The following is an 11,577-nucleotide window of genomic DNA, read 5'->3' on the forward strand; positions in this document are numbered from 1 at the left end:
AGGGCGCCCGGAGCCCGCCGCCCCTGCGCCCCAACCCATGCAATAAACCCTTGAACGAGCCCCGCTCGCGTGGTCTGTGTGGCACGGGGGCTGAGGCGTTGGCCGGGGGGGCCGGGGCGGGGGGGGGGGGTCCCGCAGAGACCCCCTTCTTCCTCTGTCTACGCGGGTCCCTCCGCGCTTTCCCCACGCCCACCGGGCACGGGCAGGCTCCTGTCCGCCCACCCCCCACTGCCCTGGGCACCCTCCCCCCCCCCCGCCCCCATCCCTGGCTGCTTCAAGACAAGACAGAGAAGGGTTTGGGGGACCCTGGGGGCCGGCTGGGAGCTGAGTCCCTTAATTCAAAAGCCTTGAGCTCTCAGGGCCCCCAGAGAGCTTTCCAAGGAGAGAGAATGAGAACATTCCAGCCGCTTCTCCCCACCTAGCCGTGCGGGCTCTACGTTTAGTGCTTTTTCTGATGGAAGCCCTTGGAATGGTGGGTGGGGGAGGGGGTCCTGCAGGGGCAGGGGACAGAGAAGGGCACAAGAGGCTGTCCGGGGCTGGCCTTTCTCAGGGCCCCTCCACCACCCGGCTCTGGGCCGGACCGGGGCAGCCTCGGCCCCAGCGCAGACCGAGCCAGAGGAAGCCCTGGAGGATCAGGAGAAGCCACACGGCACCCCTTGAGCTGACGGACGGACTCAGACCCCGCGGGCACTGGCAGGGCCCTCAGACTTAGCGCGCAGCGGCATCCCGGCTGTGGCCCCCCAAGACAGCAGCCCGCAGGGCCAGGGTCAGGGTCAGGGCCGGTCTCCCTGCCACCCTGTGGCCCTCTCCTCCTGCTCAGCAACCCCAGACCCGGCGCTCAGTCCCAAAAGTGCCATCGGGCCTAAGGATGAGGTCACTTGGGGGTCGGGTCTTCAGGGGTTCACACCCCTCCTCCTCCGGTGTGGGTCCGTCGGGCACACCGCCCAAGCCGCCACCTGGAATGCCAGGGAGCCTGGGGGCTGTCTGGGCTGGCTGTGGCCGGGGAGGTCAGCGGGTGACCCTGGCTGCACAAAAGCCTGGCCAGCCTGCCGGCCGCCCAAGCCAAACCAATCTGCACCTTTCCTAAGGCTCCGCCCGGGCCGGAGCTTGGGATGGCTGGGCCCGGGGCCGGGCGCCTGGGCCCCCCGAGGCTGCAGACCGCTCAGAGGTGGCCTCGGAGCCCAAAGTAGATCCTCCTGCTGGGACCTGGCTGTCCGGCCAGCCTGCCTGCAGCCCCGGGGCTCCCTGCAGGGCCGCCCTCTCCCCATGACAACATCAACACCCCCAGAGCTGTGGCAGTCCCCAGCTAGCCCCGCCCCTGGAGCGGACGGCTGGACACTGGACCCGGAAGAGGAGGGGGGGGACTGTGCATGGGAACAGCAGGTGGCCCCATCCACAGGGACAGAGGCAGGGGCGTCCAGCAGAAGTTGAGGTACGTAAGTGCCCGTGGCCTGGGCTGGGAGCGGCTGGGACGGGAAGTAGGCTGGCGGGGTCAGGGTGTCCTGGAGGCAGCAGTTAGCTAAGCCTGTGTCTCCGCAAGACCCTGGAAAATGGCCCAGGTGTCCCCCCCACCCCCCCACCCCCCCACCCGCTTCTGTGGAAGTGAGCGCAGGAGCCCTTTGGGGCCCAGGGATACGTGGGGCCATCCCAGCTGGGGGGTGGGGGGGGACTCCCAGCATAGCTGGTCTTGGGTGTGGTGGGGGCCACAGGGGAGGTCCATGTTCATGGGGTGGGAAAGACGGCCCGCCCGTGAGACCCGGTCGTGGTCGGAGGCCGCCCTCGGCCCTGCTACCGGGGCAGGGCCCTCCTGGTGAGCCTTTCCCCCCAGCCCCCAGCCGGCCATGGCTGTGATCTTGGGAAGGTGCGTGGGACCCTCTCCAGAGCCCCTCCACAAACAGCTCATGGAGGCAGGGAGAAGGGAGGCAGGGAGATGCCCAAGGTCACCAGGGTCTCAGGTGGCAGAGGAGAGGTCAGACCCTGTCTCCTGCTTTGCACCACCCTGGGCACTGGACCTCAGATGCCCCTGCTCCTTGGGGACCCCAGGCCACCCCATGGCAGCCAAGCCCCAGGCCATGCCTCTGCCACCCCATCCGGGCCATGCTCCGCCCCTTCTGGGAAACGGGAGGACAATCGTCCCGTGTCCTCAGACCCTGCCTGCCCTTGGAACCTGGGCTTCCCTCGCCCATGGGGCTGGCAGTGGTGTTGGCCACACCCAGCCCTACGTGTCACCTGGCATGGGGGGCAGGAGTCCAAATGCCCCCAAGCCCGGGGCAGCGGGGTGTGGAGGAGCAGTCCCCTGACCCTGCCGGGTCCCCCAGCCCCCTCACTGGGGGCCAGGGCCTCCCGGGTACGTTGTAGCCGCACACTTGCCGTCACGTCTGTTCTGTTTCGCCATCACACTGCCATGTGGGGTGGGAGCTGTTGCACCTGTGTTCTTGACGGGGAGACTGAGGCTGGAGCCAGGATGCCTGTCCCTCTGGTGCCCGCACGCTGAGGACATTCTGCCAGTGCAGCTGCCTCCGGCACCGATGAACGGGCACTTCCGCCTGGCCCTTGGGGCAGTATTTGCCTTCTCCTGTCGGCAGTAAATATTTACCGTCCTCACTGTTCTCCGGGCCTGAGCAGACCCTGAGGGGCAAGGGGGTGGGTGCAGGGATGCCAGGGTGGGTCCACTTGCTCTTGAAGGCCCGGTGCCTTGTGCGGGGGGGGGGGGGGGGTGTGCGGTCCAGGAGAGGGAGCGAGACCAGGAGCCAGTGACCTGAGCTCCTGGCAAGGCCCCCTGGCAGAGACCCGGCTGAGCCCCGGAGTCTCTGCATCCAGCGAGGCCGTGAGGGGAGATGCCTGTGTTCCCCTTGAGGGAGCCTGCCCTCGGGCCCGGGCACGGTGAGGCCCCCAGTGCAAGTGGCGTCCCTGGGCGCCTAGGTACCTGTCCGAGCCAGGCAAGAGGGCCAGGGTGGCCATTCACAGATATGACCAGCAGAGGGCACCAAAGCCCCACTTTTGATGCATGCGACTCCCGCGGTCCAGGCCCCGCGTCCTCTCTGAAAGGATCTGTGTCTCCCAATTCCTGCCATTGGGCACTCTCCGGGGCCTCCGGGAATGCCCGATGGGCTGGCCACCCAGGCTCTAGAGGCCTTGAGGTTTAGGAAGGAGAGGGGCTGTGTAGTGTTTCAGGCCCCCAGTCTTTCTGGTCCAGGCTTCTCCCTGGGAGCAGCTGGACAAGGTACCAGGTCCCCAACATTCTGAGAAAAGTCTCCAGGGTGATCCTGAGCCCCGATCCCCAGAAATGCAGAGCCCTGGGGTGGAAGGGAGGTCCTTGGGGGTGACTTCCTTCAGCCACCCCCTCACACACACACACACACACGGTGTGGCTGAGCAAGCCGAGGTCAGCGGAGGGCCAGGCGCCCACCCAGCTGGAGCTTTTGCTGAGGGTCTGCAGGGCTCTGAGGGACTTGAGGCTGGGGGCTGGGGGGTGGCCGTCACTGCCAGGCCAGGGTTCCCTCCTTCCCGTGCTACCCCCTGTCCCCGCCGGCTGCTGGCAGGAGAGGGGTCAGTGCCAGAAAGAACATTTTGGGGACGGAGGCAGACAGGGGTCTGGGAACCGCAGAGATAAACAGGGAGGTGGGGGCCTCCTGCCTCCCTCCCTCCACCCGGCAGTATTGTTTCTGGGTTCTTCACAGGGACAGGGAGGCAGATTCCTTCGAACGTGGAGGCCGACCGAAGCGTCTCCCCATGTCCCCTGCAGCCTAGTCAGCCTGTGGTGGTGCAAGCAGCCCCACCCTGCCTCAGCTCAGACTTCCCACCTCCTGCCTGTGTGCAGTTGTGGGGGGACCGGTCCCAACGGTCTCCCTGGGGCTCCCCAGGAAGCTGGGCCTCAGGCCATATGACAAGGTCACCCCACAGTCTCCAACCTTCAAGGCACTGGGCTGACCACATGGGGTCCTGGAGGCACCGCTGGGTCTGTGGCTATGCTGCACTTGGGATCCATCAGGCCAGGAGTGGACATAAGTCCTGTTCCCCCAGCTCCCTGTACCCAGAGGGGCTCAGAATTTCTAGACCCAGGAGGCCCACCCCCGGACCAGCCACACTCAGGGCTCCCCATCCGTGACCCCACGAGGGGTCCTTCCCCACCGTGCCTGTCTCTGGGCCTTGACAGGGAGGACAGTAGGGCCCCCAGCCTGAGCGGGGCGCAGGGGGGAGGGGGGCAGGGGGGGAGGGCTGGCCCCGCCCCCTCCAGCCCCATGTGGAAGAGGCTGCTGAGCCATCAGAACCTGGGGGGGAGGGGGCCACACTCGCCGGCCTCACTCTGACCCCCTTCCCAGCCCATCTGTGTTTTTGGAAAACAGAGCCCGCGCCCCAGCAGCCCTGCCAGCTTGTGGCTGTTCACGCTGGGACTCAGAGCCCCCCCTTTGTTCTTCAAAGGCCATCCTCACTTCATAACTTGGCCCTGTTCCGGCCCAGCCTCCCGCGGGGCCACCTTGCCTGCCCCCCAACGCCCAAGGGGGGACCTTGGAAATTCTCTTCCTTCTTTAGACCTCAGGTTCTGAGCTGTGGCTCAGTCCCACGTGGATGCTCAGTGGGCAGCAAGAATGGGGCTGGGAGGAGTTGAATTTGGGAGGTCCTGGAATAAAGCTGAGACTCTGAACCTGGAGCTATGGCTTGCCCTGTCCTCCCTGACACTCTCTGACCCTCTATGGCCCTCCCTAATCCTCCCTGGCCCTCTGTGACCCGCCATGAGCCTCCCTGACCCTTCCTGGCCCCCCATGGCCCTCCATGGCTCTCTGTTATCCCCACTCTGGCCCTCTCCAATCCTCCCTGGCCCTCCCTGACCATCCCTGGCCCTCCCTGGCCCTCCCTGACTCTCCATGGTCCTTCCTGGCCCTCCCTGACTCTCCATGGTCCTTCCTGGCCCTCCGTGGCCCTCTGTAACCCCCCTGGCCCTCTCCAACCCTCCATGGCCTTCTCTGGCCCTACCTGCCTCTTCATGGCCCTCTGTAGCTTTCTGTGGCCCTCCATGGCCCTCCCTGGCTCTCCATGGTACACTCCTGAGGTCTGCTCATCCTGTCTAAGGAGATCTTCAAGAGGCAGGGGTAGGGAAAGGGTGGAAAGGCCCTCTCCAGGGCCCAGAGGGTGGGTTGATCCTTGGTTGCTCACTGGGGGTGCTTCCTGGACCCCAGCCCAGCTGTGGGAAAGGAAGTGGCAGAGAGGTCAGGCTCTGGTGGAAGTTAGCTCTAGTCACACAATCAGCTCATAACAGAAGGCAAGCTGGGAGGCTTCCTGGAGGAGGTGTCTTGTGCCCCTAGAAAGGCGTCTCAACCTTGAGGACAAGTCCATGTCAGGCTGTCGCTATGGGTGGAGCAAACCTAGGCCAGGGATGGCTGCGAGTCAGGTATAGCCCATGCCACTCTCTCTGGAGTCACAGTGACAGCTGTGTTCACACAGAACTGATGTTCCCCAGGCCCTTCTCCATGGCTGGGCGTGCACTGGTCCCGGTCAAAAAGAAGGGACAGGCTAAGGTCTGGAGGACGTGTGGGCACCTCCCCTCCCCTCAAGCCTCAGCGTGTCGGGGCCAGCTGGAGTGTCGACCTGGGCTGGCGCAAGGCTGAAGGGAGAGAGCTGGGAGGCCAGGCAGGGGTCGTAAGTCCTTGCTGTGCTGCTTGTGGCTGTGTGGCCTTGGGAAAGTTACCTTGAACATCTCTGGGCCTCAGTTTCCTCATTTATCTGAGGGAAACCAGAGGAGACCGTCCCTGCCTTGGCTGCTGAAGGGTCCAGTGTGGTGGCAAGGCATGTGGTGGGGGTGCGGGTGGGGGGTGGCGGGGAACCGGTCCCGGGGCCTGCCGCAGCAGTGATCAGCAGGCCTGTCCCGGACACCATCAGTTCCTTCCCCAGCAGACAGACTTCTTCCAGACCGTGTTGCCACATGATGCCCAGTCCCCCATGGGCCAGGTGTGGGGGTGAGGGGTCATGGAAGGCCAAGGCAGGGCTTCAGGCTTAGCGATCTGTCCCGACTCCGCTGCTTGCTCCCAGTGTCCAGCAAACTGCTTGCCTCTCTGGGACTCTGTGGCACAGACACAGTACCATGGATCTGGTTCTCCTCCCAGGATCGTGGGCAAGAGGAAGCTGATGCAGTCCCCACGTTGTGGTCCATGGGCATGTGGGGGCCCTTGCCAGGAGGGCAAGCTTCCCAAGGGAGGAGACTCAGGGCTGGGGTCCCGGGGGGCCTACACGGAAAGGAGAATGAGGCCAGCTGAGAGAAATGGAGAAGGGAGAGCAAAGCCACCGTACAACCTGGGGACCTGTTGGCTCAAGAGCCTCATGGGGGAGATATCTTTGCAGCTCCTGGGACTCCCCAGACTACCAGCCCTGCCCTGGCTGAGCTCCCTCTCCCCAAACTCCAGAGCCCTCTTGGGTAGTGACTTTTACCTGCACGGGATAGACAGGCCTCTGGAGGCAGGTGTCCCAGCACTAGCCAGGCCCTGTGGCTTAGCTACCAATGGTCTAGGATGCATCTCCATACAGTCTCAAGAAAGAATGTTCTAGTGCCAAGGGTTAGGGGAGTCAGGGACAAATACACATTCACATCGGGAGAGCAGAATAACGGGTGTTTATTAGCATTTACCCTGCACCAGATGCTGGTGTCTGGGCCTCTGTGCACCCCCACATGGGACCCATGAGGGTCAGAGGGTGAACCGACCTGCCCACATCCATTGGCAGAGCCAGGGCTTGAACTGGGTCAGCCTCCAAGCCTCCCCTACCCATCCCTCTCCCCCATGTGAACACATAGCTGTGTGAGCAGTGCAACGTGGCCCCCAGGCTCTGTCAGGCTGGCTCCCCCAGGGCCCTTGTGATGTGACCTTGGGACTTCAAGGCTGTGTGCAGCCCCCAGCAGCCTCCCCTGGCCTGTCAGACTACCTGCTGCATGGACACGGCAGAGCCATATGGTATCCGACGGTGCCAGGCTCCTGGGACAAAATCTAGTGTGTTCAGAATGGGGTTGCGGGTTGTCTCAGTTCTGAGGTTTGGTCAAGTGACGTAGTTGCCCAAAAGGCTATTACTGATTTAAGGAAAGGTGGGTTTTCTGAGGCTGCAGCTGCACTTCTACAAGTAGCCACAAGGTGTCAGGCTCGGGCCAGGTTTGGAAAGCCCTGCTGGGAAGAGAGCTCAGACAGCAAAATTCAGCCCATCCCTGCTCATCCCAGGGTCTCTGCCTCTGGACGGGGTCCCAACATTCTTCCTGGAGCTTCTCAGTAATCGATCTGATTTTATTCTGATACGAATGTAATACAGGGCCCTCTAGTTTTCAGAACACAACAATGCTTCTGGAAAGTGGTGCACCTGTGGCTTTGGGCATCCACCTTGCCACATCCCTTGGTGTTGGGGAGCCCCCCAAATGGGGGGAATTCCCTTATGCCTCCCTCCACCACCTGTTCTGTAATGCCAGGATGGAGGTGGATAAGAGCCTCAGATCTGAGCACAAAAGGGTAGAGATCACCTGTACCCTGATGATGTAGGGGCCCCCTCCATAGAGAGAAATGTACCTTTGCCCCCCAGCCCTCTCCTCAGAGAGTCTCAAGTTGTAGTGTCTAAAACTGGTGGGCTCTTTCCGCTTTAATTCTAGAAGCGGCCGCCAGGTGTCAGCATGAGGCCGCTCAAGCAGCTGAGTGGAGGAAACCTGGCACTTGGGCTTCCTGGGGGTGCTCCAGGACTCTCTTGAATAAGTGAGGACCTGGCCAGAGACCCAGGATGGGATGATCTTCTCCCAGGCCTAAAGGCAGGAGGGGCAATGAGGTTATTATTATGAGGTGTCCCTTCCTCCCTGCACTCCAAATTTGTCCCTTGTGTGTTCCCTCCCACTACCTGTATACCCTATAGGCCATGTGCTCTCCTTCCACCAAGGAAAACAAGTGGAATGTAGGGTTGTGGGTCACAAGCCCCACACCCACTTCCCTGACCCCCAAAGCCTCTAGTCTTGTCTCAGTGGTGCCATGGCTTAGCTATGGCAGGGGTCCTCCCCACCCAAAACCCTTTCCTCTGCTCCTTTCCTCTTGCTTGAGCATTCTGGGCTCCAAGATTTTGATAGACTAAAATAACCCTGCATGACTCCTTTTTGGGCCAGGCCTGAGATGGGAATCCAGATCAAGGCAAAATTCAGATTCAAGATACCGTTTGGGAGCTGGGATTTTCCACGTTTTCAGGAGTTTGATCTGTGGGTTTGAAAGGCCACTTCCTTTTCAGCCTGTTAGCTGCCCACCTTCTCAGTCTGGTGAGCCTCCCATGAAATCCTCACGTCTGGCTTGGGGTCAGCCTTTCACTCTCCCTAGCCCCACATGTGGCTTGGCAAGTCCTGGCTAAGTTTTCCCATAAGAACCTGGCAATAGCCCCTTGAAACATCTGGGCATCTTGCAGCAAATATCAGGGGACAGCACAGGATGCAAAGCCTTCAAGCCACAGAGCCCATACAAGCAGGTGACTGTTGCACCACAGGAACTGTGGACTGCTTCACACTGACTCCCTTCTATGTGCCCAGACCTGACTTAAGGCCCTTTAGCATCCCTTCGTCCCTCCCCATCCAAGAGCCCAGCAAAGAGTCCCTCCTGCCCTCTTCCCATGAGGTGGTGTGGCTCTGGGGCATCCGCATCCTTTGGGGCACAGCTGCCAGACCTGAGTACCCCCCTCGAGTCTCTCTTCCCCACCAAAAGTCTTATTCTCTCCATTGGATGTCCCTTCCCTTTGGCTAAGGAAGGGAGTTCAGGTGATGGCTTGAGAGAGAAAGGGAGAGAGAGAGTTAAACCCCAGCATGTGCCAGTAAGCTGGGTAAACTGGGGTGCAAGGGTGCTGGGAGGATGGGAGTGGTGGCCTTCTGGGAAGTACAGACGTCTTTGCCTCTCAGCGAGTCTTTGCTCTGTGGTCTGCTCTCCCTGCAACCTTGGGAGAGAGGTTTAAATTCCCAGTGAGATTTAGTCCAGTCAAGGCAGCACATCTGCTGGGCCCTCCCCCAGCTGCTGATGGCTTTGAGGCTGTGCTTTGATTGGAGTTTCAGCCAGACTCAAAGGCTGTGAACCCAGCATCCCACCCAGGGTGTCCGTGATCAAGCAGGACTGGTGCTCAGAGCTGCCATCTGCCATCATGCATGCGGTGCACGGGGGCCAATCAGGAGTAACTGGTGAAGGGAGGAAACTCCCAGACGAGGCCCCTGCCCTTGAAAGAAGGAGGGACATGACGACGTTGCACTGCAGCTGCCTTGGGAGCACCTGGAGAGAGGTTTTTCTGATCACTCTCGAACCCTGCTTCATTCTGCATATGGCCCATCGCCATTTTACCCGTGCCACGCCCACTGGCATTCCAGGGTGTCAAGTGACTGCCAGGTGTCAATCTCGGGAGCCCCCGCCCACTCTCCACCCCTCCAGATAGTCCCACCTCCTATCTAAAGGGAGTACTTCCGGTTTATGTCCACGCCCACACACGCCTCTCCGTGGGGTTAGGGGGCTGGCCAAATCTCCACCCCCTAATGCATGTGCCCTGGCCTGAGAAGGTGCCACAGCCAGCTGCCCAGTGGCCTCAGCACCACTGAGTGGGCACAAAGCTACCCAATTTGGAGGGGCTCGAGGAAAGGCGTGGAGGGGACGAGGAGGTGAGGGGCAAAACTGTAATTTCAGTTGGCATTTGAGCAGGTGCCGTGCTCAGTGGTGGAGACCCTCTCCCGCTTCTAGGGGCTGTTAATATGCACACTCTAAAAGTGCCCTTCATCGTCTCTCCAGCCTCAGCCTCGTCCCCCACCTCCTCCTCCCCATCAACCCGGCTGGAGGGTCTGGGCACCACAGCCAGAGCACCCCCTGCTTTGGCGGCGACTGCTAATATTGGCCCGACCAGCGGATCATCAGCCGGGCAGTTTCAGCAGAGAGCTTTGGGCACCAGTGACTCCCCTGTCCTCTTCATCCACCGCCCGGGAGCTTCGGGGACTACGCAGCGACTAGAGTACAGGTGACCGGGCTTCCCTCCCTATTGCTGCAGCCTCTCAGTGTGAGAGAAAAGCTGTATTCTAAGTGTTGAGGCACGGGTGGGCTGGGGGCTTGAGGCAGCTAAAAGTATCCCCGTTTCGCAGGAGGGACACACCTCTGCTGCAGGAGGAAGGGTGAGGGCAAGCTTCCTAAGAACAGCCTCAACTTTGGAGGGTACAAGAAAGACAAGTGGGGAGGGGGCTTTTCTATAGGTCCCACAGAGTCACAGAGGCTTTTGCAAGGAAAATAGGTTTTCCTTCACTAATCTGCCAGGCCAAGTGGGAGGGGCAGGAGTGGAGGGTAGGGCTGCCCTTCCCAGCAGGAGTGAACAGCTGTTTTTGCAAATGTAAAGGGCATGGCTTTTCTGTGTGAGAAATTTGTTCTTGCTGCACCACCACCGCCCCCACCCCCCTAACCCCCCCCCCACCCCCCGCCTCCCAGTCCCAACCAGAGACAAACAGGACACTGTGCAGAGGGCCGGGGGCCCAAGATTTTGGAGCAGTTTTTTTATACCATTTTAAAAGCAAAGCACCCCCCTTCTCCCCACTCCCTACACCTCCTGACCATAACCAAAGAACCCCACTAAGTATTTGGAAAGGGGAGTGAGAAGGAGGAGGATGAAGGGCAATGCAACTTGTACCCACGGCAGGATTAAAAGAGTAAAGCTTCTCTCTCCCTGTTGGCGGGCCCAGTTCTCCTGTTGCCTCTCTTGCCCACAGAACTGAGTGATGGGGCAAGGGCAGTTTCCCGGGGGAGTGCACGATTCTGTCCCCTCCATGTGGGGTCCCAGACTCCTCCATACACCCAGTGTGGTGTTTGTGGGGACAGATCTCATTTCCCCAGGGAAGCTCAGTGTCCCACTGTATCTCTCCAACCATCCAGGGGCTTTCTGAATATAGAGCTGTGCCCTTTGTTTTGTTCCTGACCCCCTCCTTGCTTCCACCCAAGGTGGGAATGTTGGAGGTGGGGGGGGGGGTCATATTGTGTATTGTGATCCCCCAAGGCATGCCTTTCGTGTGCAACCCCACCCCATGCCCAGGCACAAGTCCACACCAGCCAGGAAGGGGCAGGCCACCCAACAGAAGGGTCTCCTGCCTCTGTGGGCAAGCAACCTTTTCAGGCTTGGCTGCTGGGAAGTCCAGCTTTAGGTGAACTGTGGGCCTCTTCCTCCTTCTCTTGTACTTTGAAAGAGGGGGAGCTAGGCAGCCATAAGGACAGGAAAGGAAGCTACTACCCAAAACCCTGGCAAGGTGACTTTCAGGCCTCCTCACTGCCAGGGGAGGAGGAGGGGACGGGGCTCCGGCTGGCAGAGGACTTGTCTTAAAAGTGTTCATCTCAGGAACATCTTTGTGTTTCCCCTAGGGGCCGAAGAGTCACTGCTGAGCTCCTTGAGGAGGAGGTGGATCCCAAGACCCAGGGCCCGGCATCTCACCCAGCTGAGCCCCCAGCTCAGGCTGCCCCCCAGCTGGAGCCACAGCCCGAGTCACAGCCAGCCAGAGCTGCTGGAGAACCCAGCCCAGAGGTGAGCTGCTGCGGCCTGTGGCCCAGGTGGTCCCCTCGCGCTCAGAACTGAGGCCTG

At 61.1% G+C, this 11,577-nt stretch overlaps 1 protein-coding gene across 1 annotated transcript; it reads left to right on the plus strand.

Annotated features, from left to right (window-relative positions):
- Window positions 1–2,184: 2,184 nt before the first annotated feature.
- On the plus strand, window positions 2,185–11,571 carry LOC122201373 (insulin-like). The gene is made up of 4 exons (XM_042907233.1): window positions 2,185–2,347; window positions 9,533–9,631; window positions 9,759–9,981; window positions 11,361–11,571. The coding sequence occupies exons 1-4, from the start codon at window positions 2,185–2,187 to the stop codon at window positions 11,569–11,571; spliced, it is 696 nt and encodes a 231-aa protein (XP_042763167.1).
- The last annotated feature ends 6 nt before the right edge of the window (window positions 11,572–11,577 follow it).

Source organism: Panthera leo, chromosome D1 (assembly GCF_018350215.1).
Source record: "Panthera leo isolate Ple1 chromosome D1, P.leo_Ple1_pat1.1, whole genome shotgun sequence".
In the NCBI taxonomy this organism is placed as follows: Eukaryota; Metazoa; Chordata; class Mammalia; order Carnivora; family Felidae; genus Panthera; species Panthera leo.

Bases quoted from the DNA above. Each gene is read 5' to 3' on its own strand.
- LOC122201373 (XM_042907233.1), top strand. From the start codon at position 2,185: ATGGGGCTGGCAGTGGTGTTGGCCACACCCAGCCCTACGTGTCACCTG. The intron at 9,632-9,758 runs GTGAGGGGCAAA...TCGTCTCTCCAG, and splicing joins GGCGTGGAGGGGACGAGGAG to CCTCAGCCTCGTCCCCCACC. The intron at 9,982-11,360 runs GTGACCGGGCTT...TGTTTCCCCTAG, and splicing joins ACGCAGCGACTAGAGTACAG to GGGCCGAAGAGTCACTGCTG.